The 27952-nt window shown below is 44.0% G+C and overlaps 1 protein-coding gene across 5 annotated transcripts in view; it reads right to left on the bottom strand.

Annotated features, from left to right (window-relative positions):
* Positions 1-27952, bottom strand: part of HIPK2 (homeodomain interacting protein kinase 2) — a 130873-nt gene that overhangs the window by 14494 nt on the left and 88427 nt on the right. For 2 of the 5 annotated variants that reach the window (XM_048944971.1, XM_048945138.1), the window contains exons 4-12: positions 25584-25703; positions 24756-24854; positions 23507-23691; positions 19675-19837; positions 16902-17121; positions 15141-15262; positions 11569-11711; positions 10664-10843; positions 7658-7939 (exon numbers count right to left, since the gene is read on the bottom strand). In XM_048944971.1, coding sequence (XP_048800928.1) covers positions 7658-7939; positions 10664-10843; positions 11569-11711; positions 15141-15262; positions 16902-17121; positions 19675-19837; positions 23507-23691; positions 24756-24854; positions 25584-25703 — 1514 coding nt within the window. The remainder of the gene's footprint in view (positions 1-7657; positions 7940-10663; positions 10844-11568; positions 11712-15140; positions 15263-16901; positions 17122-19674; positions 19838-23506; positions 23692-24755; positions 24855-25583; positions 25704-27952) is intronic. The other 3 variants (XM_048945230.1, XM_048945057.1, XM_048945313.1) reach the window with 3 other exon arrangements.

Genomic DNA, 27952 nt, shown 5'->3' with positions numbered 1-27952 from the left:
GAAAGCAATGCTTGCAGGACCTTTCAGATGACAGCGAATCCTGGTACACTGGCATTCCTTAAGGAGCAGAGGAGCACTGGATTGGGAGTGAAAAGAACAACAAGCCATCTTAGATGGATAACTACTTTATGTAAAGAAAGATGTAGGAGTTTGGATACGGTGCTACAAAAGAAGAATATTAAGCCAATAAAAATGACTAATATTGCATCAATATTCCTCTCTCCTTCAGTAGAAATGCCTGTAATCATGCATTTATGAGTATTCACATTGCTTGCCCTTTGCAGCTACCCTTGGCTGCCAGTTGGGAAGAGAAATATATTCTCTATCTCTGACAGTTATTACATTTTATAAAGAAAAATCAAGTCACTAAAGAGTTTTCTGACAACTGATAAGGTCTAGCTATTCTTTTACAGTCCCTTCCTTACAAAAGGGGCTGAGCTACTGAACTGGAAATACTTGCTCTCAGCTGATACATGGAAAAGGCTGAGCTGTAGAACTGGAAGGGCATTTTTCTGTGAAATGTGTGATATTTATTATTTGAAAATGAGCATATTTTTCACCAACTTGACTGAAGTTTTGCCAAAGCAGGAGCCTATGAGGAATCTTCTCCTTCAAAACATTATAGCTCTCTTTGGTTAAAAGACAAAAATCTTTGGTTAAACAAGTGACCCCAAACCCAAACCTTTCAAGAGAAAGGGACCTTAGCAAGATATTAAGCTCATTTTATGGATGAAAACCTGAGAAGGACCTGAACTATGGTCCTGCCAGAACTTATGCAAGTGCTTAGCACAACTAATATGTGTCGTTCCACTGAAGTCAGCTGGACTATTCCCGGTAATGGAGCTAAAGCAGATGGGTAAATATTTGCAGGATTAGGGCCAAAGTGATTAGCCTTTTGATTCATCAGGCTGCATCATTTCAAGTGCAAGAGGAGTTCCACTGAAAGCAGTCGGATTTTTTTTTTCTTTAGGAAAGGAAGCAACTGCAGTTAATGTTAGAGAATGCAGAGAAGTCAGTCGGGACTATTCACACGCTTGGAGTTAGGCACCTGCTGTACCACAGCCTGCCTGAGAGATTAAGGGTGGGAATTTCAAAAGCATCAAAGGCCCAACTCATGCTGAAAATCAGTTGATTCACAGGCTTAAAGATACACATTAGGCTGAAACAGGGCTTTTGAAAATTCAGACCAGAAGAGCTAGCATTCCCCCTTCTCAAATCCTTGCTAACCGACAACTGCGCTCCTTTCAGCTCCCTCTGAAGACTCAGCTCCTCTCCCCACCTTGTAGAAATGCAGAAGTTATCCGTGTGGGGTCCAGGCTGATGTACTGCCTTCCCTGCTCACAAACTATCAGGGCTGAGAGCTTATACCTGTTGACACAGCACTTGCCTACTCAGCAAGCTTACTGTATTCCTATAACTCAGCTACAGCTTTTGGGGATGTTTGTGCTTACACAGAAAAATACTATTAAAGTCTTGCCCCCTTCCTATTAAGCTCACTCCAGCCCTAGTAATTGCTTTCCCTCCTGCAAGCACAGTAGCAGCAGCATACATGATTTAGTAGCACTGAGAGTCAGCGTGTGTTCCTGGTCAGCTTGTGTGCCTGCCTGCCTTGTGTGGGTAGGTGTATTTTAATTTTCCAGATGAGGGAGAGGGGGAAAGATTACCAAAGTGGCATCAAATCCATCTACACAGACTGAAAAGCAAGAAGTTGTGAAGGCTTTTTAACCCTTAGTGGCAGGAATTGTGTCCTCCCTTCCAGCAGCTGGAAAAAGCATTGCTGTGTAAGCTTATTAGTTCACAAGTAACAGACTGTTCCCACTCAGTCCTGAAGGGCTTAAGCTCAAACTTGGACACAAAGCAACCCACGTTCACTGAATGTGCACAGACCCTCAACACAAAGCAGAAGCAACCCTCAGAGACAGGCTCTCTAGCATGTATCATGGATCCTTATTCCCCACAGTAAGGTAGGACTTCAAAGAAAAACCTGCAGGAGGAAAGAGAAGATAATATGTGCACAGGTACAACAGGGCCAGAAATGACGTTGGGCATCCAAGATGCTGCTAATGGAAAGGTGCCAAAGGCAGATTCTGAGAATGAAACGTGGGAGGAAATCAAGGAAAAGAAGATGCTGAATTAGGTGCTAAAGCTACATGGACACCATCTAAGTAATGAGGGACATGGACAACAGCAGCTGTTGCAAGTTAAGAGGAGATTATTTCTATTTGTTGAAGGTCAAGCTCAAAAGCATGGTGTGTGACAGCATAACATAAACAGGATCTTCTTCACTGAAAATCTGAAGTTCCACCTTCAGTGTGTGGTTCACACATACAGTTGCAAGCCCTTCAGGGTGGGTGAAGCTATGGCAGCGGAGTCTTTTGGCTCTCAAAGTCACTAAGATGGCCTTCTTTTTTGAGGAAAGAAGGTGGCGGTCCCACATCTGTGCCACCGAATTGGTGTACAAGTACACTACAGTACGTTAGCTTTTCATCACACAAATTTTGTTCCAGTTCTCTGAAAACTTTAGAATATGGAACTTCGAGTTTGTTGCTCCAGAATAATCCATCAATTCTAAGAAAGTATAGAGTCAGCCAACAAAAACTCATACCACCACTACAATCTCTCTCTTCACATTGAGATCTTATGCCATGCATAGCTCAGTGTTGAGAACATACCTCTTTCTGCAAAGTTCAACCTCTTTCCTGACCTGTTAATCTGCACTCACTTTCTTTGTGACGGTATGAAGTACTTATCAAGTACTACACTGAGGCCATTTTATTAGGGTAAATAGCTACATGCTGTAGCTATTTAAGTCAAATACACTGAATTGCTTAGCAGGTTGTAAAGGTCCTGCTGCTGATGGTTTGTTGAGAGTGCTACTGTCTATCTCTGTTATTTTAGGTATTAGCTGCATGTTGGTGTGTCTTCTGGAGATGGAAGACAGTAATCTTTTCACCATATGATTGTGGTTAGTCAACGTATTGCTATGCAGAGTCAGTCCATTATCATGCACAGCATAACACAGCCACAATAGGCTAGATGTCAACAGTGAACTTCAAGTGGTATTTTGACCCTCACATACACATCAGCAAGTTGGCAAAAACACCTGGTTTGTGCCTGCCAGAAATTTCTGTGTGTAAGGGGAATGAATGCCCTCTGAAGTACGCTCCACCGTCATTGCGATAATGGAAACAAGGCAAATAACTCACATCAGCTCCTGCTCAGTTATAAGACCCACACAGAGATTTTGTTGTATAGTTTATCATCTTAAGGAAAAAAAAAAACCAACCCTGCAAGAATTCTGTGGCAGTGAAGATGGCCATCGAGGCTAATTGGTAGCTGACTAATTAGCTTCGGTCAGCTTTCTTGAGAAGGCTCCAGGGAGACCTCATTGTGACCTTCCAGAACTAGAAGGAAGTGTATACAAGAGGGGGAACAACTGTTTACGTGGGTTGCTAGTGACAGGACAAGGGGGAATGGTTTTAAACTGAGACAGGGGAGGTTTAGGTTAGATATTAGGAGGAAGTTTTTCACTCAGAGGGTGGTGATGTGCGGGCACAGGGTTGCCCAAAGAGGATGTAGATGCCCCATCCCTGGAGGCACTCAGGGCCAGGCTGGATGTGGCTCTGGGCAGCCTGGTCTGGTGGTTGGTGACCCTGCACATAGCAGGAGGGTTGAAACTAGGTGAGCATTGTGGTCCTTTTCAACCCAAGCCTTCTGTGATTCTATGATTCTGTGATTCTTGCCTGGGAAGACACTGATTACTGCGATGGAAAGCCAAGCTGAAGAGATGTTATTTAAAGTCTCAGTGGCAGAGCAAACAGCAGAGAAGTGAGAGGCTCTCTTGTCTCTTTTGGGTATAACCTAGGTAAAAATAGCTTTATTCAGTCAAAATATTCCCTTTTCATTTCGACTATTTCAATTTTTTTTCCTATTTGCTTTCGGTTTGAAAAAAGAAGAAAATCTATATCCAGGGAAACCAGCAAACAAAAGTCTTATTCTCAATTAGTTCATTCCCTGACACTTTGTTCCCCTTTAAAAAATAGTCAAAACTTATTGCAATTGTGAAGCTCCCTAGATTTCACTGCATTGGGGATATTACAAAAGGAAAAGAAACCACCAAAACAGCAGGACAATGAAACCTATCAGTATATCCTGCAAAATGCCCTGGCTTTGACAAACTGATTTTTTAAACTAGGAACTTGACCCTGAAAATCCTTCCCCATATCAATGAGGATGGGTCCTGTGGAATTGTTCCCGAGGTCTCTCCTCTGTAATTTCTATCTGGGCACAGGGATGGGGCCCAGTAGATGGCCCTCTTTGACAAGGCTCCACTGAGCAGGTCCCCCAGAGCCCATCTTGCACCACCTCCTCTGCGCCTTCAAACAACAGAACCGCAACATTTTCAGATGACTATTGATTTTAAGAAGATTACAACAAACTATACTCATCACCAGTGCCAAATACAGGTGAGCAAAGAATGAGTAAAATGCTGGCCTGCCTGCTCTGCCTCCTGGTATTGCCTAAACACTCTGTGTGAACGTCTGCGTTTTTCATTAGGTAAAGGAAAATTCTGCCCATATCACACTGAATTCTTCACATTTTTCTTTTGACAATAAAAGAAGTTGCTTCTCTTGTACTAGAAAAGCTCTCTGGTATTACTCTGGTAACACAGAAAGGTTTTTCTGTCAGACTAAATCCAAACCGCTACAGTAGGATCATGTTTTATCAGCTTTACCCATCTTTTTTAAACTGAGACTTACAAACTCTCACATCACTGAACGATCTCCTACTTCTCACAGCCACAAGCAGCTTTAATCTCTCTTCACTGAGCAATCAGTAAAGCAAACATTTTAGACTCGTGGGTCAAAGAGAAATTTGTAACCCCACAGGAAATAAGAGAAGGAACTGCTGCAGCAAATTCAGGAGTGGATCCAACTTCAATGAAGTTACTGCAAAGATACCACTGCTATCAACAAGATGGGATCAGGCTGTTAACTCTGACTGATCAACCGCCATATTATTTCCCTACCCTAATCCAAGAAAGATAATATTGTTAGGCTGTCACTCAGACAATGTTTCAAGTTCTTCCTTGCTTTTCACCCCCATACCACAGCTATTGCCCAGCAGCATTACATTTGCATAAATATGAGTGAGACAACACATTCTTTGCAGTTTCGTTTTGAAGTCAGTTGCAGATCCTGAACACTTGGGTGCCTATTACCGTAAAGCACGTACCTCACTGTTACTCCCATTTTCTTGTAAACAACAACCATGTAAGAAACCTTAGAGGTGCTTTCCTAAATGATATGCTTTCAATGGAAAAAAGCAAACAAACAAACTCATCTTTGGCAGGGGCAAAGTTTGTTGGCATTAAGTGCTGACACAGCTTCCTTGATTGAAAGTGAGTGACTTTTACTGTGGCTGAGAATCTAGTCTTGGATCTACCCAGGTCAAAAGGCTCTGAGCAAGCTGATTTCACTCTCTCTGAGACTTTTATCCAAAATTCTAATTCTGGACATGCTGTTTTTTGTATCTCTGGCCCAGTACTCCACTTGCTCTGCTTATATCCGCACAGACAACCTTACCAACCCTGGAATTACCCATGTCCATGCAAAATGTCTCTACACTGCTCAGGAATTAAATCTAACTCTCTAGCTTTGGCCTCCCAAGAATGCTGTAGTCCTGGCACTCTGTATAGGTATGCCATATGGATACAAAAAGTAGCCAGGGATCTCATTCCAGGCAGGAACGTGTCCTGAATATGATTTAGTCATACGAAAGCCAGTTTGTTTATATAAGTCTGGCTCCCAGGAGCACTTTCCTAGCCCCCCACCAGATCTTGGCCAAACATTTAAATACCCTACACTCCCAAAGTGATTTCCAGACACTCTCCAGAACTTTGTTTTGCCTCTCTCCCTGGAGAGGTGCTGAGTGAAGCAACTGATCAGATAGCAGCCAAGTTGAGGTGGACGAGACAGCTCTTCCTTCCACCTCACTCCAGGTTCAAGATGATACCCAGGTGGTAAATATAAATACTTGTCCATGATCTCTCAAAGCCTGGGATCACAGCACCATGGTGTCGCAAACAGCTTCCCTAATTCTTGAGACAGATATCCGCCTTCTGTATGTGCCCACCTTCACAACCTTAGTTTTCAGCACTCTTATCTTGTTCGTCGTTTCCGCTAAGAGTCCTGGAAAAGGGGACTCCTTATTTAAGGGACTCCTTTATTTCCAGTCCTGATTTCCACTCTGAACTTTATCTAACCCTTTCCAAAAATATACTAATATACTTTCTTCTACCAAACCATGGATTTTTTTTTTTAAGGTGAAAAACATGATGGCTGTCCTGTGATCAATTCCCCATGATAATCAATTCACTAACGGTGAGCTTAAATTTGAGATGCACTGAACAATCTCTAGTGGAGTTCACTGGTAAGGGAAAGGGGATAGGAAAGCAGAAGTGGCTGATGACAGGCAGGCTGAAACTGTGGCTCTAGACACCTGAACTGAACAGCTCCTCTTTACAGATTTTTAGCTCCTTGAGGCCAAACGCATCTCATCTGTTCTGTGCACATCTGCAGTGTTCCACTTATCACTGCAGCGCAGAGATGTAGAGATGTAGAGATATAGATATCTATCTCCAGTGATTAAAGTAAAATCTGCCATGGAGCACGTCCTAAATAAGAAATAGTAACAACTCTCTCCTGGCAGTACTGGAGGGACAAGGTTAAAAAACTCCCAGCTCAGTTACCCGCATAAAGATGGTATGATTATTCAGCTGTTTGCACACTTACTTCTCTACAACTTATAAAACAGAATGATATCCTCTGACTGGCATCAGATGGGGAATCTAGAGTGCCTGCATGTGATCAAAAGCGCTGAAAAGACACTCCTAGAAAATGCAGTTCTCTCTCATCCACAGTAGATGATCAGCAGTGGCAGCTGCCCTGTGCTGCACTGTTTATTTGGGTGAAATAATTCTCTGAGGAGCAAACTCTGTCACCACAGTCTTCATAGCCTCATCTATGCCTCTCTGCAGCCAGTCAAGAAGACATCAATTTCTGCCACTCCTATGACAATGTATCTGGGATGCTCTGGAAACACAATCAGAGCTGAGCAACCCTCGTACAAATGTACTTACTCTTTACTGAGCACTTAAAACACAATGAAAAAACAAAAAAGTTTTCATGTCCTTTTGATGGAAAATACGAGGTATGGAAGGCATCATTTAATGCTTTGCTTGGATTACTTAGAAAGAGAAAAGGCCGTTTCAAGCTACCTTCCTTCCAAACCTTTCTTACTGTCTTTGTTTTACATAGCTATGTGATTTAAAGGGCTCATTATCGTAGATCTTCCAAAAGCTCCTTTGAACAGTCCTTCAAAATAGAGTAAACTATTATTTCCTCTTAGAGATGAGAAACTATGGCACAGAGAGACTATGACACCTCTCCAAAATCCACAGCAAATGTACAGAGTGATGGGGAACATGAGCTAGGACCGCTAAGTCCTCTGCTGGAACCTCAGCTCCTCCATCACCTTTCCTCCCAAACTAAAGATGACCCGGGCGCCAAGACCCAGCCATAACTGCTGGGACCCTACAGCACTCCTCTGCCTCTTTTTCCCCCCCCTCAGAGAGAAGAGCAGAGCTGCTGCTCACCTGGTGGGTGCATGCTTCTGCTCCTCCTCCTCATCGGTGTCGCTGCTGATAGTGATGACGCTCACTGCGGGGCTGGGGGTGTCGGGAATGATTATGGGTTGCCGCTGCCGCTCCCGTGTGGTGCTGGTGGCCATGTCACCCCAGCCGCAGGTGACGGCAGTGCTGCAGGCAGGACTGTTGTGCACCATGGCACAGCGAGGAGGCGTGTTTTCCTTCACTCGTTTCGACCGCTGAGGCGAGCTGACGGACTGAGAGGACGAAACTTCGTAGGTGGATGCATTTCTGGAAATGGGAAAGGCTGTTACTTGGTTAAATCTCAGCTTGCTCAGTTGCCATGGCTTTTGACTCCCAGCCTCTCATTCCCCCACGCTGACTTATGGAGTCTGGGAAAACTGCAAAATCGGCACGGTCACCTTTCCAAAGGTCAGAGTGCCTCACATGACTTATAATTGGCTGAAAAGTACTGCCTTTTAGTAAAAAAAAAACAAAACAACTCAATTTCATTTTCCACATACATTTCCAGATGAGAAATGCTGCCTCCCAGGAGTCCCTGGCTATAGTTTAGACTGGGAAGTAGAGGCCAGTCACACAGCCCAGACATACAAAACACAGGCAGGCATTGCATGGCCATCACACAAGGAGAAAGAACCCAAAGGATAATCCCTTTCTCCCGTACCTGGTGAACTGCATGTATACATCACGACCAGTTTGGTTTGTTGTTGTTTTTTGTTTTTTTTTCTGTCCAGAAAAAAGCTAAAGGTAAAATTAGAATTTATGGTAGAAAACAGCAATCACTTATCAGGAAAACTGCTTTACTTAGTTGAAAATTTAATTTGCCAATTAAGAACGTTTTCAATTAACATTTCCTGCCCCATGCTTCATCCTCTAGAAGTCCTGTATATCAGAGTACCTAGACAGGAAGGCATATACTCAGTTTCATGTCATTCCCACGTGAGGATGCAAATACAGCACCCATCAGTCAGAAAGAAAAGAATGATCTTTTTGTCATGTATTGAAAATAATGCCCAAGCCCTGTTTTTTTCCCCACCTTCCTACTTCATCTTCCCTGTCTGAAAGTTGTAAACAGACCGCTGGGTTGGAGATCTCAGCACAGAAAACAGTGTGGCACAGGTTTGCAGATGTATTTACTGACTAAAGCCAATCTTGTTAATTTTGTTTATTTTTTTAAAAAATTGCATTTATTCTGCTTATTGCGGAGCATTTGCAGATGCAAAAAACACAAAGTTCTTGCTTTGTTCTACAGTGAGATGTGGGTTGCATTTTCAGTGTGGCCTAAAAGCTAACAAAAGGAATAGGTGGCATCTGTCAAAAGGAAGTCATTATGGACATATCACACTATACCAACTTACACAGGGTCTTTTGCATAACAAATGACTGCACAGTAGCATTTGCAGTGCTTTCTGAATATCAATGAGCAGCATGGAGTACCCTTCTTTCCAAAGGAGCACGTTCCTCATTTGGCTACAAAAGCATCACGATCAATGACAGTGTACAGCCCTAGAAAGCAGTGGCTCTGTAACTGTCCAATTCCTCCCCAGTACAGGCACCCTGCTCCTGCAGAGGGGTGAGAGAGGGGAGGCCCTGCACAGGCATGTTTATTGCAACAGGCACTCTCTTTTACTGGCTTGCTGGGGACAGAGCTGCCTCTGCTCTACATTGCGAATGGACTAAGACAGCTGGAGCTCACCCAAAGTAAATGCAACATTAGAGAGCAGATAAATGGGAAGGATTTAAATAGCAGCCTCTTAACTAGAGGAAAATTGGTTGTGAACTCCAAGCTCCTCTGGCCCGAGTCCAGTCACCCAGGAAAACCACAAGCTCCTCTGTTTTTGCCACTGAACAAGTAGTGACCCATTTTAGTTCTCTTCTCTGCACTTACGGCTCTTTTTCGCGTTTCGCCCTCTTCCCCCTTCCCCCCTTAAAAAAATTGAAGAAAGAAATGTAGCTCAGTGGAGGAGCTATTCTTACAGTCCAGAGGACTTTCCCCAGGACAATTGCACATACACCTTCAGTAGCCTTGTTCTGTAGGCAGGACCACAGGGCTGTGACAGGCACCACAGTCATCCCACCATTTTAATTGCACCACACAACATGAAGGAACACCCAACTTTCTTCTTGCAGAGCAAAATGCTCCTACCTAGATTTGATAGAACTGCTCCTGCATGAGGTGCCTTTATAAAATGCTCCCTGTTTGATGCTGCCATGATTAGGAAAAAGTTGATGTGGATATCTGTTGCTGCTGTGCACTGTTGTAGACAGGCTCCAACCACCTGTTTTAGAAGCTTGAGCGCTTGAAGGCAGCCCACAGCCACCTCAGTCCTCTGCTCTGCAGTGCATCAAACTTAGATTTGGAACAGGCTGCCCAGAGAGGTGGTGGAGTCTCCTTCTTTGGAGAAATTCAAAACCTGCCCGGATGCTTTTCTGCATAACCTACTCCAGGGAACCCTCTGCTTTAGCAGGAATTTGGACTAGATGAACTCCAGAGTTCCCTCCCATGCCCTACGATTTTGTGATTATCATTCAACTGCTTCTGAAAGGGCAGGTCTTACACGCAGACATCAGGTACCTGTTCCTGAAGGAGCAGTCTCTGGAAGTGCACTGCCCCATGGATATGCAGGCACCGCACCTCAGGAATGCAAGTAGAAGAGGTTTGGCAAGCGGGCACTGTGCCACACTGACCTTAAAAGACAGCTCTATGTTATGTTTTGGTGACTGCAAGGCCTCATGCAATCACAGCAGCATAACATCCTGTACAAGCAGGGCCCGAGCCTCCTGTCCTGCATCCCCACCACGCCACATGGTATTTGCTGGCTATAAAACACACCCAACTGCCCCTTAATGAAGCAGCAGACAGTCCACTCACAAAAAGTCACGGGCAGTGGATCAAGCTTTATTTTGCCCCATAGGCTTCTGGAAACCCCACTCCTATCAGCACGCCTGCATTTCGGGCCGACCGAGGCCAGCGGTGGGGCCAGGCTCACTCACCGAGGCGCCGACTGGTGCTGCTTACTCTTCCTGGCGGAGGTGGCGGTGGCGGGCGGCTGGCGCATGACGTGAGCAACACCCACATTGACGGGCTGGGCTGCAGGGAGAGTCACATGGCTAGCTAACAGTGCGGGCTGCTGCATGATGGGATTATAATGGCTGCTGTGAGCGTGGGTGTTTCTGCAAAGAGGGGAGACAGGGACACGCTTAAAATGCGACCGGCGGTTCCCCAGCAGGCTTTCTCCCCACCACTTGCACTTAGGTTCTACCCTTGGGGCTCTTTGGTGCCACGGTTTATCTTCACGAAGGAGTGTTTCCCCCCAAGGAAGTGGGCATGGTGTTGGGCCTGGGGAATGGTGGACAGAGAAGCCTGTTGCTCTCAGACAGGGGGACACAATTTGCTGCAGGGTGCCGGAGGCAGAGGCTGCAGCCCCCGGCCTTTCCCTTCTGCTTCACAGCCTTGTGAGGCCATAGCCAACAGCCTTCGCCATTACTGGTGGCTTCCGAGGCTTTCTCCAGCATTGGGGACCACTACAGGAAGCCCTGAAGTCCAAGCAAAATTCACACAGATCCAGGGTGGGTGACTCTTGGTATGGGCTTCTGACAGATACCATAGGGAGCATGGGAAGGCTGGAGAAGACAGCAGGACTGGGAGCAGACTGCTCAGCTTTCTCCTAGAGCAGCCTGGGAGAGAATTTCTTTTCGTTGTGCACTCTTGTTGCCCATGGGATACCAGAGAGTGCTCCATGACAATAAATAAGCTGCTGAATCCCCACTCCCAGAGACAACCCTCATGCTCTCAACTCCTGCTGAAGTGCCAGTGCCCCAGCCCAAAGGCCATCATCACACATGTGCTGGCTGTCCCATGGGCACATACGCATGTTCTCCATGTGCCACTGATTTACCTCCAGTCTGCCAGTGGCTGGGTGCCTGCCATGGACTCAGGGATGACGGTCGCGTGCTGGACAGAAGTGTGGGTGGCCACCCCAGTCAGCTGCTGCCAGGCAGGAGGGAGCAGGATCTGCTGTGTACCGCTGGGCCATGCTTGCTGTTGACCAGAGGAAAACGCGTTTCTTAATTAGAGTCATCATAAATGGCATATAAGCAATCATCCACACCCAGCTGGGGCTCCTTGTAATAACTGTGGTCATCTTACCGAGCATTTGGTGCTTTTCAGTTATAGATCATGAATACTTTTGGGAAACAGTGGCAGAAGTAGTAAAGTTATCAATATAGATAGCACAAAAGAAAGAAAAAATCCCTGATTTCCAAAGCAGTAGCTGTGTGTCAGGTTAAACTTGGAATGGGAGAGAGTGAAACTGGCCTGCATTTCAATCCAAACTTCCAATAGATGAGCACTTTTTAATTTTGACTATTCGGATCAACTGGGAGTTACGCTCTTATTAAATGGGACTTCTCCCTGCCTCCAGCCAATTTTCCCTCTGACCTCAACAGACCCTAGAGGACTTCAGGATCTTAAAGCAGCTTAAAAGGAGAAAGAATTTCAGGGGTCAGGACAGAAAACAAGGGGCTGAAGGCCTTCACGAAGAGGGGAAGAAGAGGAGTTTGAGGGTTCTCCACAGCATGACCATCTTGCTGCCTAGTCCAGCTACCTATGACCCCCTTGGCCAAAGCAGAGAGTAGCTGTACACTGACTGCTGCACATCACATGCCTGTTCCTTCCATACGCTCTCTGGCTTTTTTTCAGTGGGTGCCCCCCTCGCAGGGTGGAGATCTCTGCTCTGTAAGTCGAGTCATTGCTCTGCTATGCCATCATCCCTCAGGTCCTCCCACTCCACTGACTCCACATGAATCAATTTTTTGGCTTGGTCACACTGCAATTCCTTTAGAGGGAAACTTTCTTTGTTGCATGCTGCCTGGGCTGGGGAACGCAGCCCTCCATAGGCCTATATTATGTAATCTCACAAGCCTTACGGACTTTAAATTTTAAAGAAGGGAGGCTTCATCCAAGCAGGCATTCACCTCCATCTCCATCCTCACAAGCATCCCATAACCTGTACCCCAATCACCCTCTGCCACCCTCAGTATAAAAATGAAACTTTTCCCAGTTCCACTCCAAATTTTTATCATCTTGTAATTATGCCATGTTAAATGAAAAGGCTGCTCTTATGAGGCCTCTTAGCAACATCTGCAAAAGATGAACTGTCACAGGACTCTTGAGAGCTCCTCATCTAAGCAGCTGTAGCCATGGCCTGGTGCTGGTCAGAGTAGGTAGGAGGAGGTGGTGAAAAGGTAAAAGATCAGGTAGGAAAAAAAGTTGCTTTTTTTTTTTAATTTTTAACCAGCTTCGAGTCAAAAGATGAGACTCAACTACTGTTGTGCTCAGGCCCAAGGGGCCATCAGGATTTACTTGCAGAGAAAACTGCTTCTTCCCTTTTCAGTAGGAGAAGTGAACATATACGAACTCCTTTTCCTCCTGCAGAGCATAAATTTGGATTCAGTGTCAGGGTCCAGGCATGAATTCCTCACTTATTAGGTAAGGACCACTGAATCATTTAATCTGCAGATAAGACTTGTCTAGGCTGATCCACCAGCACAGCACGCTGTGCTTACACATGGAAGGCTCGTGCCTGCAGCCTCAATCTGTTCTCAGTTATTGCACTGTTTTGAAATTGTGCTGTTGTGTCAGAGTGCGGTGCTGGCCTCTGCTCCCTGGAGGTGGTGCAGCCCCTGGTGCAACTAAGTTCCCACCTGTGGTGTAAACAAGAACAACTAATGGAATAAATGTGTTTGCTCTGAAAGCTGGTGGCAGGACTTCTATGGGAAGAAATACTGCTGGGATGGAGCTAAAATGCGAGAAATTCAAGCATTCAGGACACTATCCAAGGACAGAGGACAGTGCTGGGTCACGTCACAGAAGCTGTACAGCCTTGCCCCTTTTGAGATCTGAAGCTGTACAGAGATATTTGCAAAGATGGGATCAGCCCATTTTCAATGGCCTCTGTGCATACAATGTTTGGACAAACTTGCTCAGGAGGCAGCAGGCTCTTTGCTGGGGACAGCCCCTCTAGTAGTTGGAGTTCGGACAGTCTGGTCTGAGCAGCGTTTGATAACCAGCTGTGCATGAGAGGAACAGCTCACAGCTCAGAGAGAGACACAGTCATTCAGAGATCAGATGTGACTACAACGCATTACAAAGGAGCTGTGTTTTTCCATTCAGGAAACTGGAATTGGGTACAGATTTGTTTGTGAGACCAGCTGCTCAGCCAGAACTGAGCAGGGCCAGTGGACACCAGATGCCACCAGCATCTATCAGAAAGCCTTGCTATAAGAGCAGAAGCTAATGTTTCTCATCATGTGAGACATATAGATATATCAGCAGACAGAGACTCTCTCTCTCCTATTAAATCAAAAATAAAATCTATGAAAGTGAGGAGCATTTTTCAGAAGCAGCTCAAATAAGCCTTGTTGAATTGACAGTGCAAAAAATGTCAATAGAAAGCATCAGAGGGCAGCCCAAGAAACAGAGTTCCTGTAACTGGGACAGGACAGCCATATGGAGCAAAGCTTCTTCACAGCGTTTGCTACCATGGAGTGGTGACCCAAGAGAGGCCACCTTGAGAAGAAAAAAGGAACTGCAGGACTGCAGTAATTGCACCAGCAGACATACCCTGGCAACTCAATGCACGGGCATAAATCTTGAAGTCTGTATGTACCTGACTGCGCATGGCCATTTCTGAACTGCAGATCATCTTTTCCAGGCTGTATAACTTAATGCTAAAGATACTTTTGATCCCAGAAACATGCCTGATACTACCCGACATCAATTGAAAACCTGTAGGGACAGATGAACTAAAGGCAGCACAAGGGATGACAAACTACTCTTTTTTTTTAATTCTGAGGAGATGGGTGTCTCTTTGAGGAAGTGTATGTAGTAAGTGGCTCCCATTTCCGTTTGGTCTTGCTGGGAGGAACCATGCTTTTTCTGTGAGAGTACTTTGGGCAACTGTGCCAACAGGCTCACAATGTCAGCTCCTTAGCCATCAGGTCCTTGTCTTTGCCAACTACATCTCTCCCATAACTTATGAACAGAGATACAATTCATAAAAAGCTGCAAAATTAAAACATAGAAGATGTTTTTCAGCAGCATGCAATTCACCAGCACAACTGCAAAAGTTGCTGCTGAGATTGCAAGTTCAGGAGGATCCAGGAAGGTTCCAGGACCGATTCCTCCTCAGCAGAGGCCTGTCGCAGCCTCCTCTGAGATCCCTACTGATCTCAATGAAGAAGAAGAACAGACAGTCTTTCCGGAGTCACTTGCAACTCTGATGTAGCAGCAGGACAATGAATTGGGTAAGGTTTGGGCATTTCAGATAAAGTTGGTGACCTTTATGGCTGCCCATTTCTCCAAACTACAGCACAGAAGGCCCTCAGAGAAAGCTACTCTCTCCAGCTTCCAAGAGCTAAATAACACACAAAATAATCTGCTCTGTTTGGTGTCTTCAGAGCTCATTACCTGTGCGAGGAGTCCTGGCTGGATCTGAAGAGGCTGAGCCCCAGGAGCCTGAGTGACAATGGGAACAGCATTCTCCATCCGAACTGAATACCCAGCATGCTTCGAAGGGGAGGCTTGTAACCCTGTTTCACAAGCACAGAAGATACTGCATTAGTCATATACAGCATTGCTAAGGATGGAGGTCTGATTTTAAGAGGAGCCTAAAGGCATTCACTGATGTCCATTTAAACCACAGTGTTTAGTGCTTCTGAAAAATTAAGTTCTAGGAGACCCACATATTCCACCCTAGCCCAAGGAAGTCCATCAGATGCTGATAAGCACAATATACTCATGAGGGTACAGGAGAGACATTTTCAAAGATGTTAAGGGATTAACTGATTTCATATTTTTAAGTTATCTCGAATCCAGGGGAAACATTTCAGTACAGTGTGTACAGGGAGAAAAGAAAGAGTGAGGAGGAAATGGCTTTTCTTATTGGATGTTCTCTGGATTCATAACAGAAAATGGTCCTTGCCAGACAAGAAACACTGCTATGTGAGAATGCTCTCTTGTTATCAATGTGGGACAAGTGGAATCCAGAACTGTGCACTAACTCCATCTTGACTGGGATGGGTGATTTTCTCTTGCACAGTTTCCCAGGAGTCAAATTTTAAAGATTCTGATTTGATTATGTTCAGTCTAGCACACCTCAAACTCCAACTGTTGCTCTTAGCCAAACATTAGCCTAACTGTTCTGGAGAAAGCCTTCCTCTTCATCACCTTAGCGCATGGCACAGTCTTCATGCTACCTTCTCTCTTTTAGAGATTTCTCAAGACAGCAAGCAGAAGATGTTAGCTTACATATTCTAGTACAGCATTTCTGAAGTTAAACCCTTGTGATGCATTTTAACTATGTGGAAGAGGTCTAACTAAGCTCCTCCAGTTCAAAAGAGCTTTGATGATCTTGCAGAACTCTAACAAGTGCCTAGAGACAGATGTACAGAGAGGCTTGGAAAAACGCAGCAGAAGTTGCATCAGCTGAATCAAGGTTTATTTAGACCACTTCTTAAAGATGCCCAGTTAGTTTTACAAAATTACTTCAGCATATAAAGTTAAAAGAAAGAGAAGTAGCTAAAGCTGTTCATCACCCAAGTTGTCTGACAGACAGTCCATATGCTGGGAGTACAGAGGTATAAGATACTAGTTAGATGACTAGTAATAATTAACCAGCAGGGCTGGAGTTGAAGGAATTGTCCCAGTAAACACTCATAAGTGTCTGTCATGGGACAAACCCTCATTACCAGCAGCACCATACTCTCTACTGTGTTAACTTCCTGAGTTCCCTTTTTAACACCTGAATTACCAAGAAGCACTGAACCAGTTATTTATGCAATGACTAATTCCTGTTGAGGGGGAAGTTTTCAAGTTTACCAAAGTGAGGCAGAAGAACCTCAAACTTTATGTTCAGGGCAAAGGATGACAGATACTGCAAGTTCTTCCCCACCTCTTTTTTCAGTGCCTGTCCCATTATTTTTAATCAGCCACCTCTAACCCACGTGGTAAAGGCAACATATTGCCTGCAAGATCCTCCGCTGTTGCAGACATTTCACCCTGCTGACATCTGAGTAATCTGCAACAACCTCATTGCTCAGATTTACAAGCCAACAAATGTCTTTCCATACGATCTGAACGAAGGAAGCTCGTTCCAAACAAGAGCTAGATAAATCAGCAGTCGGGACAGAGCCGGGGGGAGTGTTAAGACCAGGCGAAGCTGTGACTTACCTTGGAAGCCTGGTGGGCAGACGATGAGAGCTTGCTGGAAGGGGTCGGGCCGGGCACAGATCTGCGCTGTTCCTGTCTGCAAGGGCATGCTCCGCTGGGCCACCGCAGCCATGGACGCTGCTGAGGGCTGGTAGAGTGCAGATTGGTAATTTAGTATGGAGACTTCGGGGTTGGCTAAGGAAATAGTGGCACTGGAGGAGGTGGGAGCCAGGTTGGTGGTCTAAAGGAATGACGGGAATTAAACAAAAACAAACAACAAAAAAAAATGAGGGAGATGGGTACGCTGGAAAAAGTGACATCCAAAAGTAAAATTAAAAAAAAAAAGAGTAAAATAGTGTAAGATAAAAGAAAAGAAAATCTAAATTAAAAACAGCAAATCAAAAACAAAGAACACAGCAGGACACTGAGGAGCATGGAGGTGAGGACAGTGATGGGAAAAGGAGTGTGGTCTGCCTAAATAACAGCACTGTACCATGCCGTGGAACCTGTGGCCACATGGAGCTGCTGGAAATGTTCAGAGACAGAGAGCGTTCTCCGGTGGAGAACTGTAGCTGCAGACAGCCCTTAACTTGCTCTGATTTGCAGCATACAGAAGATGGGTTCAGAAAATGCTGCTATCCCCAAACCATGTTCTTTTCACATCACGCACACAACTCTACAAAAAGCTCACACTGCCGAGGTAAAAGAAACTCAGCATCTCCATGCCCTGCAAAGCGTCAGCCTAAGAGGGGGGCTCATTGTTCAGACTTCCCTCTATCTTGCATCTAAGCTAGTACAAGCTACTCAAATTATATTTAAATTAGAAAGGATTGGAAGAATAACACTAGGTAGTAATAACAGTACTTTCCAAGTCCAAATTTTGCTTGGCTTGACATTAAAATCTCTCAGAGCAGAAGCTCCAGCAGTGGATGTTGCAAAGCCACAAAAATCAGCACACTGCTCTGCAAAACATTTAGAAATCTTTTGGTGACTTGCGCTTTATTTGGACCAAGTCTGTAGCAGTTACAGACAAACAACCCTTAAATAGCTTTGCCACTGCTCTACAAAAATATGCCCTCAGCATTAATGTCTAGGCAAATCTACCAGAACAGAGCCCACCCTTTTCCTCCTTGCTAGCCCTCCATTCAAACACTTATCTTTTGGTGAATGTACATATGAACAAGCCCAATGTGAAGCCTTGAAGCCTAGACTGCAGGAGGTGACAAGCTCGGCTCTACACACTGACCTGTTTGCCACTGGACTGGGGAAGGGTACACATGCTGCACAGCTTTTGTCACAAGGGACACTATGGAGAAACATTTCCTCCTTCTCCCCACTCTGTGCAAAGGCAGAGAAGTGCAATCTGTTCCCCCGTGCACCACACCCAGCAGCAAACACGGCAGCTCCCACACCACGGCTCTCGGGAGCTGCAACTGAAAGAAGGCAAAACCCAAAGATTCTGAAGTCAGAGAGTACTGGGAACCACGATGAGTGGCATGTTCAAGAGGATGGTAAAATCTGGAACTTGTTCAAATCAAAACACCCTTCCTGGAAATGTTTCTACCATTTCTAGGAACACTGGAGATACCAGTTCTGCTCACAATACACACCCCTTACGAAAATTCAGATTACCACAGACCTCCTGAGTTGGCAACTGATCTGAACATCAAATGAGCAGTGAGGAAATGAAAGCAAGCCTGCATTTCCTACTAGCAACTACAGTACAAATGGTGTCTCTGCCATGCAGCTGGAGCCTAGCAGAGCACGCAGAACAAAGTTTTGTACTCTGTGTCTCAGAAACAGTCAAGAATGGGAACTCGTTTTTATAACTAATACTCTGTTACACTGAACCATGACCTACTCTGTGTGTATCTGCTCAATGAATTGCTCCAAAAGACACTCTGTGATCGCATGTATCAAGAACTGACTCATGAAGTCTGGCTCGCTGAGCGACACAGGAACACCCTGTACACCTACACAGAAACCTTCAGCTCCTTTGCTTTTGAAATACCAAGTGCCATTTCCACAATACTTGCAATCTCTAGAGTGAATTTCAAGCAGTCTTATCCAGAAAGGCTTAAAGGATAGCAGCTATTTCTTGAGCTTCAGTCTCCTAGAGTGCTATCCCTGGAGGGTTTCCTTTTGCTGTTGTAAAACAGTCCCACAGCAGAAAGCTTAGCCTGCTAGCCATAAATTTGCCAGCACAGCACTCCCCAACACTGGGGCATGTAAAACAAATACAGGAGTCCAAAGCACAATTACGAAGCCAGAGCCCAGCAATGTAGCGTGCAATGTGTTCTCTAACAGAGTGCCCATGTCAATTGTGGCACCTGGAGTGAAACCAATGGGAAATAAGAATAAACATTACCCCAAAACCATTCTTTCCTGTTGATCTGTTGCAGTGCTACATCTGTTCAGAAGGGTATTAATTCTTCTTACTTCAATGTCAATTTGAAGGAGTACTGTAAGATCACAAACACTTCTGCTTGATCCACTGAATGCAGTTCTGCTTCTGCATTAAGGGACTAATGAGCTTTTCCCCATAGCAACTTCTCAGGTAAGCAGGATTTATCATCCCCAACAATAACATAAACGATGACAGCAACATTTCACAATCACACAGAAGGACGTGAGATTAACGCTTGCCTGAATGAGAAAGAATGGAGGAAGGACAGTAGAAAAGTAACAGTTTTTTGCAGGCAAGGAAAATGAGATGCTGTGTTTGCTTTTCATCTTTTAGGCCTTACCGATGTAAAAATTTCAAGCACTGGCTACTTCTCATCAGTGCTCTTACCTGGTTGTGCACTGTGTTCAGCTGGTTGTTAAAAGTCATGGTCAAGTTGGTAGATGTGCTCGGGGCTACGTGGGTGATGAATGGTGTCTTGCTCTGGTTCACAGTGTCATACATATTCACCCGCCTCTTGCAAATCTCCATATTCTGGAAGCAGGACTTAACACTGGGCAAGGAAAAGGAAGGCAAGGAAGAGACAGAAAATCAACCATCAAACTAGGGCAACAGCTCATCACAGAGACCCTAGCCGCATTGTTAGGTCTCAGTGGCAGGCTTGGCACTTTCTGGTCACACAAGCTCTTTGCTATTTGTGCAAGTCTCTCTTAACCAGTGAGAATCAGGCTAGCTCTGCTTGCACTGAAGAGGGCCAAAAATGTGGCAGGATGAGAGTGCCTGCTTGTGGACTCCCAGGTGCCCTTCTGGGTCTCAACTCTGCAATGTAAGTCACAGAAAGTCAGTAAACCTTTCAGTCTTCAGATGTGAGGGTGAGAAAAATCAAAGAGTTAGTTTGAGAGAGTGAGAGACTGAGAGCAAAAAAGAGAGATGCTGGTTTTATTCCAGTAGGATGACTGAACCTGAGAGGAAAAGACAACTAATGCTTCCTGTACCAGTGTATGTCTAAATGTTATTTTAGAAGTCCCTTGCAAGGAAGAATTTTACTGTTCTTGGTTGCTGAGACTCCTGTAAAGTCTTACTCTTTTAAAAAGTAGTTACTGATGGCTCAGTCCAGACAAGTACCTAAAACACTGCCCCTGCCTGGCTAAACACTTCCGTAGGCATTTATCTTAAAACACAGGAGCTGTCCTCTCCCAGTCAATGGGACTCTTCATGTGCCAAAAGGTTATGTCAAATCAGATTCATTGACACCCTAAGGGAATCAGAAGTTATCTTAAATTGAGAAACAGATCTCTTGGAGGAAAAAGTACAGCCTCTTCCTCAACACAGAGCTTACTTTAAACGTTATTGATAATGGCAAAAGAAGTCTTGAGACATGTCATATTTCGTACCCTCAGTAAAGCAGATGAAATGCTTTCTGCATTGCTGGAGCACTGCGGCTGGGTACATGAAACTGTCAATGTCACATTTATAATTGGGATACCATGGCATAAGAGATAACAATAGAGCGGTCCTAAAATTGTGCTTTTAATACAGTCTCATTTTTCCAAGCTCTAAAACCCAATACATGTTTTCCACAAGCCTTCCACAGTAATCGTTTTTACAAATGTGTCCTCAGAGTCTGAAATACAACTTAAGAAAGTATAAAGGGATTTATCTCATTTCCGCTATCCCAACCACGAAAAATATAAAACACGAGCAGCAAAAATTAGCTGTTGCTGTAAAAATTCAACTGTGTGCACAACAATCTAAGCTGTTAGAGGTCGGGCAGGTAAAGACAACTCCATGTCATATGAGATTTAATGAGAAAAAATGACTCCCCTTAAAAAGAGTAAGTTTATATTTTCACTAAGGTTGGTCAGGAAGAAGACCTTGATCTTTTTATCCCTGTCTTGTCTCTTACTCATAAGATCATCTGTGCTCTCTCACAAGTAATTTCTTAATTACTGTTCCATAATCACTTGCAGACAAGAGATACACAGAACACAGTGCAAAGCTGCTCAATATTTGCTGTCTTCTAAAGTACTATGAAATACCTATAAACTGCAGAATATTTAGAGAACTCAAACACTTTTATCAAATGAATGTGGAAGACTATTGGACTGACTTTTCCCAAACAGGTATGAATGTAACTCCTCCACTAAAAACCAGAAAGTACTGAAAAGAATGCATTTTCCATACATGGTAAGTTGCATATGTTGCCAAAAGGATTTCTGCAATACAGTATAATCTCTGCTAATGTAATACTGTCCTTAGAAAAAAAAAAAGTTAAAATGGCAGAGAGTAAAACAGGACAGAAAGTACCCAACAGTTTAAGAGTCATGCAATCAAATATGTGAGATTAGGAGCTAAACTCACTTTGTTGTTTGTTTGGAAGTAAGCAGAACAGCCCCTCATCGGCTGCTCAAACTCACATCCTCCTTTCTGAAGCATTCTGCAACAGCAATTCCTTCCAGAAGCTATTTCTTCCATACATATTCACTTTCTCTTCTGCCCAATTTGCTTTTAAGACAAGTCCCTCCATCTCTCAGGGCTTTGTGGTTTCTATTCTCAAAACCACAGGCAATCACAGACAAAATTTCCATCAACCTGCCATGCTGGGTGCTGCTCCCTTTACTGGTCACCTTCTCCAGCATGGAAGGGCTATGCACCTGGCTGGCACAGCAGTTAGCATTCAAAGACCCAATGCTGAATATTTTATCTGGGGAAAACTCTCATCAATGTTGGTCTCAATGACATTTTCAGCATTTCTGGGGCTTTGCCTGAGCAGCCACGAGTGAGAACTTCAAAAGCGAAGACCTGCCTGCAGTATTACAGAAAGATTTCTTATGGCCATGTATTGTGTCACAAATCTTTCCTATCTCACACAACTGGCTGTTGAAAATTAAATGACTTCTGTGTATGATGCTAACACTGTTAGAAAAGACAGTCCTTTTTTACCTTATGCTTTTATATTGAAAACTTACTTTTTCTCTATTTAGCACAACAATTTCCTGTCTTGTTTTCATTACTTTTATCACTTAGTATCTGCTTAGAGATAACAACACTCACAGATGTCTATACAGGATAAGCCTGGGTCTACACAGACCATGCACCCACGACTTTCTGGTATACAGCTGCTCTTATCTTGTGATAAACACAAGAAAAAGGCAGCTACATCTCCTTCACAGAGAGAAAACTACCTCAAATGAACTTGAAATATTGCAGATACATAAAATCTCAGATATGGGCAGGCGAGCTGATGCACTGTAACTTTTGCTCTACAGTATCCATATAAAAGTCTTCTAAAGTATTAAGCAGCACCTATTACTTTTTCACCCAAGCTTTTCACAGCCTTTAAACACACAGGCACCTAGCACCCAATGGAATATGATGCTATGCCAGTAACTGAAGGGACACCCTATAAAAGTACCTTCTACTGCAAAGAGCCACAGAGCAGGATGTTCAAAGCCAGGTGTTTTGAATGGTCTGGAGAACTCCTACATGTGCCTGTATTTTGCACCTCCATAATCTGGCTCTATGTGAATTGCCTAGGGAAGGAGAGTGATGTGCTGGTTTTCCTGCATTTATTTCATGCTGCTCTGATAAAGCATTAGGAGTCATACTTGAAGGCATGACACTTCTTCACATGTCCATCCGGCAGTGGAATCCACCTCCATTACAAACTGTGGCATCTAAAGTCAGAGTGTTGTATTTAAAGTTGCACAGGTGAGAAATGACAAAGCCAAAAACTGAACTTATTTTCCTGCTGCCTGTTTCTGTAAACCAGACTGCTGCAAAAAAAAAAGCTTTTTCCTTAAAAGCAAACAGCCCCATATTGACCCCTGCAAGATGGGAAGGTTCTTGGAGGAAGGGTCGGCAGCCACTGCAGATAAGGTTGATTACTACACTAACAATCAGGACTATATTACTTTGAGATATACTGATATACTCAGCACTAATTGCATAATTTCTTCTGCATTTTAATGAAAACATACGTAATTATTGGATATTTACATAATGAATGTTTCATATTCTACCGTGTTTTAAATGCCAAGCATCTACAACACAGTTCTTACAACCCCAGAGTTGCCAATCATCTTTTTTTCTCTTTTTGCCAGAAAAAGATTAAAACATAGGGCTTAGAATTTTTAATAATGCCCCTTAGACACATTTGGTTTCAATAACAAGCAATACTTCAGCCCCAGCTCAAAACTCAAGGGAAAGGAAAGCCACATACTGTGTGCTGTGAGGGAAATCGAGTAAGTGCGTCATGGTGACAAAAGGGTGGTTCAGAGTTTCAATCGGCGTTATTCTCTTATCAGCATCTATCGTCAACATCTTCTTTAACAGATCTATGAACTCCCGTCGGTCTGCCTTTTCCACCAACATATCACTTCCTTCCAAATCTGTTGTCATATTTACCTACAGGAGAAAAGACAAGGATGAGTGCTAAGGTGAAGGAGCAGATGGCCAGGTCCCCAGCAAACCTTGCCTACTCCTCGTTGGAACACATGACCCACAAGCCTCCATGTCTAAAGGAGTTGTTGCTGAAGCTACACAGCAAATCTGTGGTGGCTAGTCATACTGTCATCTGGCTTGTGCACATCAGATCTCTAGACAGACTGTTAAGTGCTCAGCTAGCTTGGGTCAGTGGCTAATGAATCACTTAGTCACCCTCCACTGAAGATGAACAGATTCCATGTGGTAGCAGGCAAGATCTGGCAGCCAGTATATTTATCATCTAAAGGACTGTGTTGTTAGGTAATTCACTACACATCTCGTGAGCAAAAATACATATATAAAATAAATAAAAATTTTCAGTACGTTTATTGGAAGCATTCTATGCGTGTATTAGGTGTCATTTCATCCTTTTGTTGAAATCTCTCCTGATCTCAGTCCTTCATTTCTGCATGCTTTGCTTGTGAATGCTCCAGTATGCAGCCTTTGCTAGCACAAATTCCAGACATGCAGTTGCAGAAGTGGTTATGCTGGAATTAACTTTCACAACCACATGGAATCGACTCAGTGAATTAGTACTCCTCATTCCCTGAACCAGTCACATTTCAGAGAAAGCATCATCTGCTACAGCCAGGGTATTTCCAAAGTCCCCATTTTACAAACAGAAATATTAAAGTTCGGAGAAGTGAAGTGACTTGCCAGTTGTCACACGCAGGGGCACTGGAGAGACAAGAAAATACAGGGCTGTGACACGTGGACATGCGACTCAGCCATTTTCCAAAGCTGCTTTTCTGGCACACTAAGAACATGTGCCCTTGTGCATGGCTCCCTCAGCAAAGAAGTACATAATGAGATGAGCTGGTAGGTGTAAACTTACTGTTTCTCAGCAGCAGGTATATATAGGGTACACTATTTCTTCAGGTGCAGATACAGGGCACACAAGAATAGGGTACACACAGAAATCACGCAACTTCTCTTTCCTGGTGTTGCCCAAAAGCATGAAAAGCAGCCTTGTGCTTGTTACTCACCAATGCTCTTACCTGTGCCATATCATCCAAACAGTTGAAAATATACTTCCTTGCTTCCTTCGACTTAATCCCCGTCTCTGCCTCATGATCATCTGGTGTCTGCTCAAAACATGAAAAAGGCATTGAGCAGAACTGCTCAGCAACCAGCTATACGTTATGTGCCACTTCCACCTTACCCTCCACTTGCCTTACCCTGACCTCATTGGAGACCACTGCACATCTCTTGCTTGAGCAAATACATTTATGCATTTATACTGACTGTGGTTATGATGATAATCACAAGGTGATTTCTCTCTTCTTTTTCATTTTGGAGGATACTCCTCCTCCAGATATGGTGAAAGTCCAACAGGGCTTCCACACTCTCACCCTCTGTGAGACTCAGCATCTCATCCTTATGGTCCACTGTTCTTTCTCCTTGGAGACTGAAAGCCACGAGATGTGCTGGTACAAGAGATTCTAGGCCCACTTGCATTCCGAGAGGGTATGACTGTCAGAAGCCAAATGCTTGCCTGCTTTTTTTTTTTTCCTTCCCCTCAATGCAGTAGATAACAGAGCAAAGTCTACCCAGGGCATGTTTCATTTAAATTGCACATCAGTTTCAGTACTTGGAAGGAGATTTCCACATGAACTCTGGACTTAGATTTCCCAGACAAGGTGAGCTAAGGGCTGCAAACTTCTGTGACAGCAGTTTTACCTTGGGCTATACCCATGCCAGTGTCTGTAGTGCATCGCAAAAAGCACAACACTTAGGCTTGGAAGTGACCTGGTCGTCTCCTTACTTCCAACCAACAACAGCAAGGCAAAAGAAACAAGGGAATGTCTTCCTACCTTCAGCCTCCACAAAGGATACGGTGAGTCTGTATCCCTGTTGAAAAACCTTGTAGTCTTTGTCCCTGCACTTAACAAATACTCTGCTGGTAAGCCCTGCGTCTGTGAAATATAGCGGATCTGTAAGAAAAGGATGAAAGGTCACTGTTCATCCTGTGAAGATCTCTGGAGGTCTTCCCTGAAGAAGGACAGGAGGCATTTAAAACAATAGAACAAAGGAAAAAAGAGAAAATGCAGCGAGAAGTCAGACTTCACCAAAAAAACCCACACTGAAAGGAATGACAGGAAAGAGAATTCCCATATGGCATTCCTCCATTTATCATTTACATCTATGGAAACTTACCCTTGTGATATGCTGCCAGAAAGTCTATGGATGAAGGAAGGAAAGTCCCTGGGTTTTAGAGGTTAAAGAGGAAGACCGACAGAGTTTTCAGTGGTGAGCTTCTCTGCTTTGCACCTTTTCATGTCACATTCTCCTCTCCAGGAGGTAATTTCAGTAATTTGATATTTGTGCTCTAACTTTTGCTGTTTTTTTCCCCCACATGAGCACATACCTTTTCCTAGGAACAGTTTTGAGTTGAAAACAGATATCTGTGAAGTGACTGTCATTGAACTTGGATGAAATACACTTAGGTCACTCCAAAAGTAATGTCTCCTATTTATTTCCATGGAAACTACAACAGATACAAAGATCACTACAACACTCTGAAAGGGCAAATTCTCAGCTACAAAGCACTGTTTTTCAATATAATTACCACCAGTACTTATGCCTATGATTCTATGATTCTACGATTTTCATCAGTAATGAATAAGAATGTGCATGATGCACTTGTATAAATCTGGATCAGTGGAGGTGACCCACTGTCACCATTGTTCACTGCTGAAACACACCACCCACCACCTCACTATGCTCACATCCACTGTTTGGTCTCCGTAAACATTCAGCAAGCACCAATGAATGTCAGTGGGTGCCATTTTGTCCCCATGGAGGAATTCAATTACCTGGTTTTGCTTCAACCTCCACTGCCATAGCAGCAACATCTGCCTCTGATGTTGTGGGCCAACGTAACAAAATAGGAGGCATTACTTTTGGAGCAGCCCTCACACATTCAAGCAAAATGACACCTTCACAGTGTGGGAAGTCCTTATCACTACTGCCTACAAGTCTTCATTTGCTGTTTGGGTTACTTCCACGACTGTGTCCTGGCTGCCACAGGCTGGACAGCTAAAAAGATGCTACCCATGTGTTTCCAGGATCCCAGACTTAAATTTATTGATTCAGAGGAAAAAGGGCATGTGATTACATAATTAAAGACTGACAGAATGTGTGCCTATGTGGCACGCAAAACCTGAATTTTAGCATTTCCTGACTTCTCAATGTTTCACTCTGAAAAACTCTGCAAAATCAGTAAAACACTCATCTACTCTATGGAAAAATGGAAAACGCTTTTGAGAGAAGAGACAGAGAGAGGTAACAAACAAACAAACACAGAGGTATTAAAAGCAGCTGAGCTTTCCAAGTCTTCCAGACACTCCTGATCCTGACCCATTCAGTGTGACTTGTTGAGCTCCCTACATCCATGGCAACCCGGGCACCTGAGGAGCTCTGGGCAGCAGCATATGCTGTGCTGAGGGGCCAGGCTCATCCCCTGCCCCTTCCCAGCTCTCCAGGAGCTTTCACGGCACTTTACCAGAGGAAGCAGTTAAGCTGGCCAGGTACATATGGTGATTTCTTTTTCAGCTGTGCGTTTTATGACTCTTTGGCAGGGGGCGGGGGGAGAAGAAAGAAATCTTCTCTTCATGCTTAGTGTGTGATTTTCAAATGCTTGTAGGTTTTTCAGCTATGTCTGATTTCCTTTGGAATCGCTAATGACCCAGCTCTTCACCGCGGGATATCTCCCCTGCCAAATTTCACCTTCAAAGCTCTGGCTAAAAAATGCTATTTATGAAAGATGAGACAAAGAAACATTTTCATATACGAAAAGAATATTTACTCTGCTTTTTTGCTTTTTTCTTTTTCCTAAAAGAGAAAAGACCTTTTCCAGGCCACATTTGCAGAAAGCTAAGGAAGACTATCAGAATGGAAACTGTTCTGCAGCCCTGACTCTAGAAGTTACTGTGCTATGTTTTAGCAGTACAAAAGAAGCAAAAAAGCCTATAGGGAGAGCACCATGACAGTTTATGTTAACTAGAAACCTACACCACTGTGAATGTTCTCTTTCTTGTCACTGCTTTTAATATACACCCTCATAACAGGGATTATAAAATGCAGTAGAGTTCATGCAGTTTCTTCCAACAAATAAACCCCTATTTAATATTTGCTGTTACTGTAGAGAGAGGGTGCCTGCTCTGTTCAATGATTAGAGACA

Source organism: Lagopus muta, chromosome 1, assembly GCF_023343835.1.
Source record: "Lagopus muta isolate bLagMut1 chromosome 1, bLagMut1 primary, whole genome shotgun sequence".
Taxonomy (NCBI): Eukaryota; Metazoa; Chordata; class Aves; order Galliformes; family Phasianidae; genus Lagopus; species Lagopus muta.
Note: the sequence above shows the minus strand (reverse complement) of the source record. Positions and strands in the feature narration are given on the sequence as shown.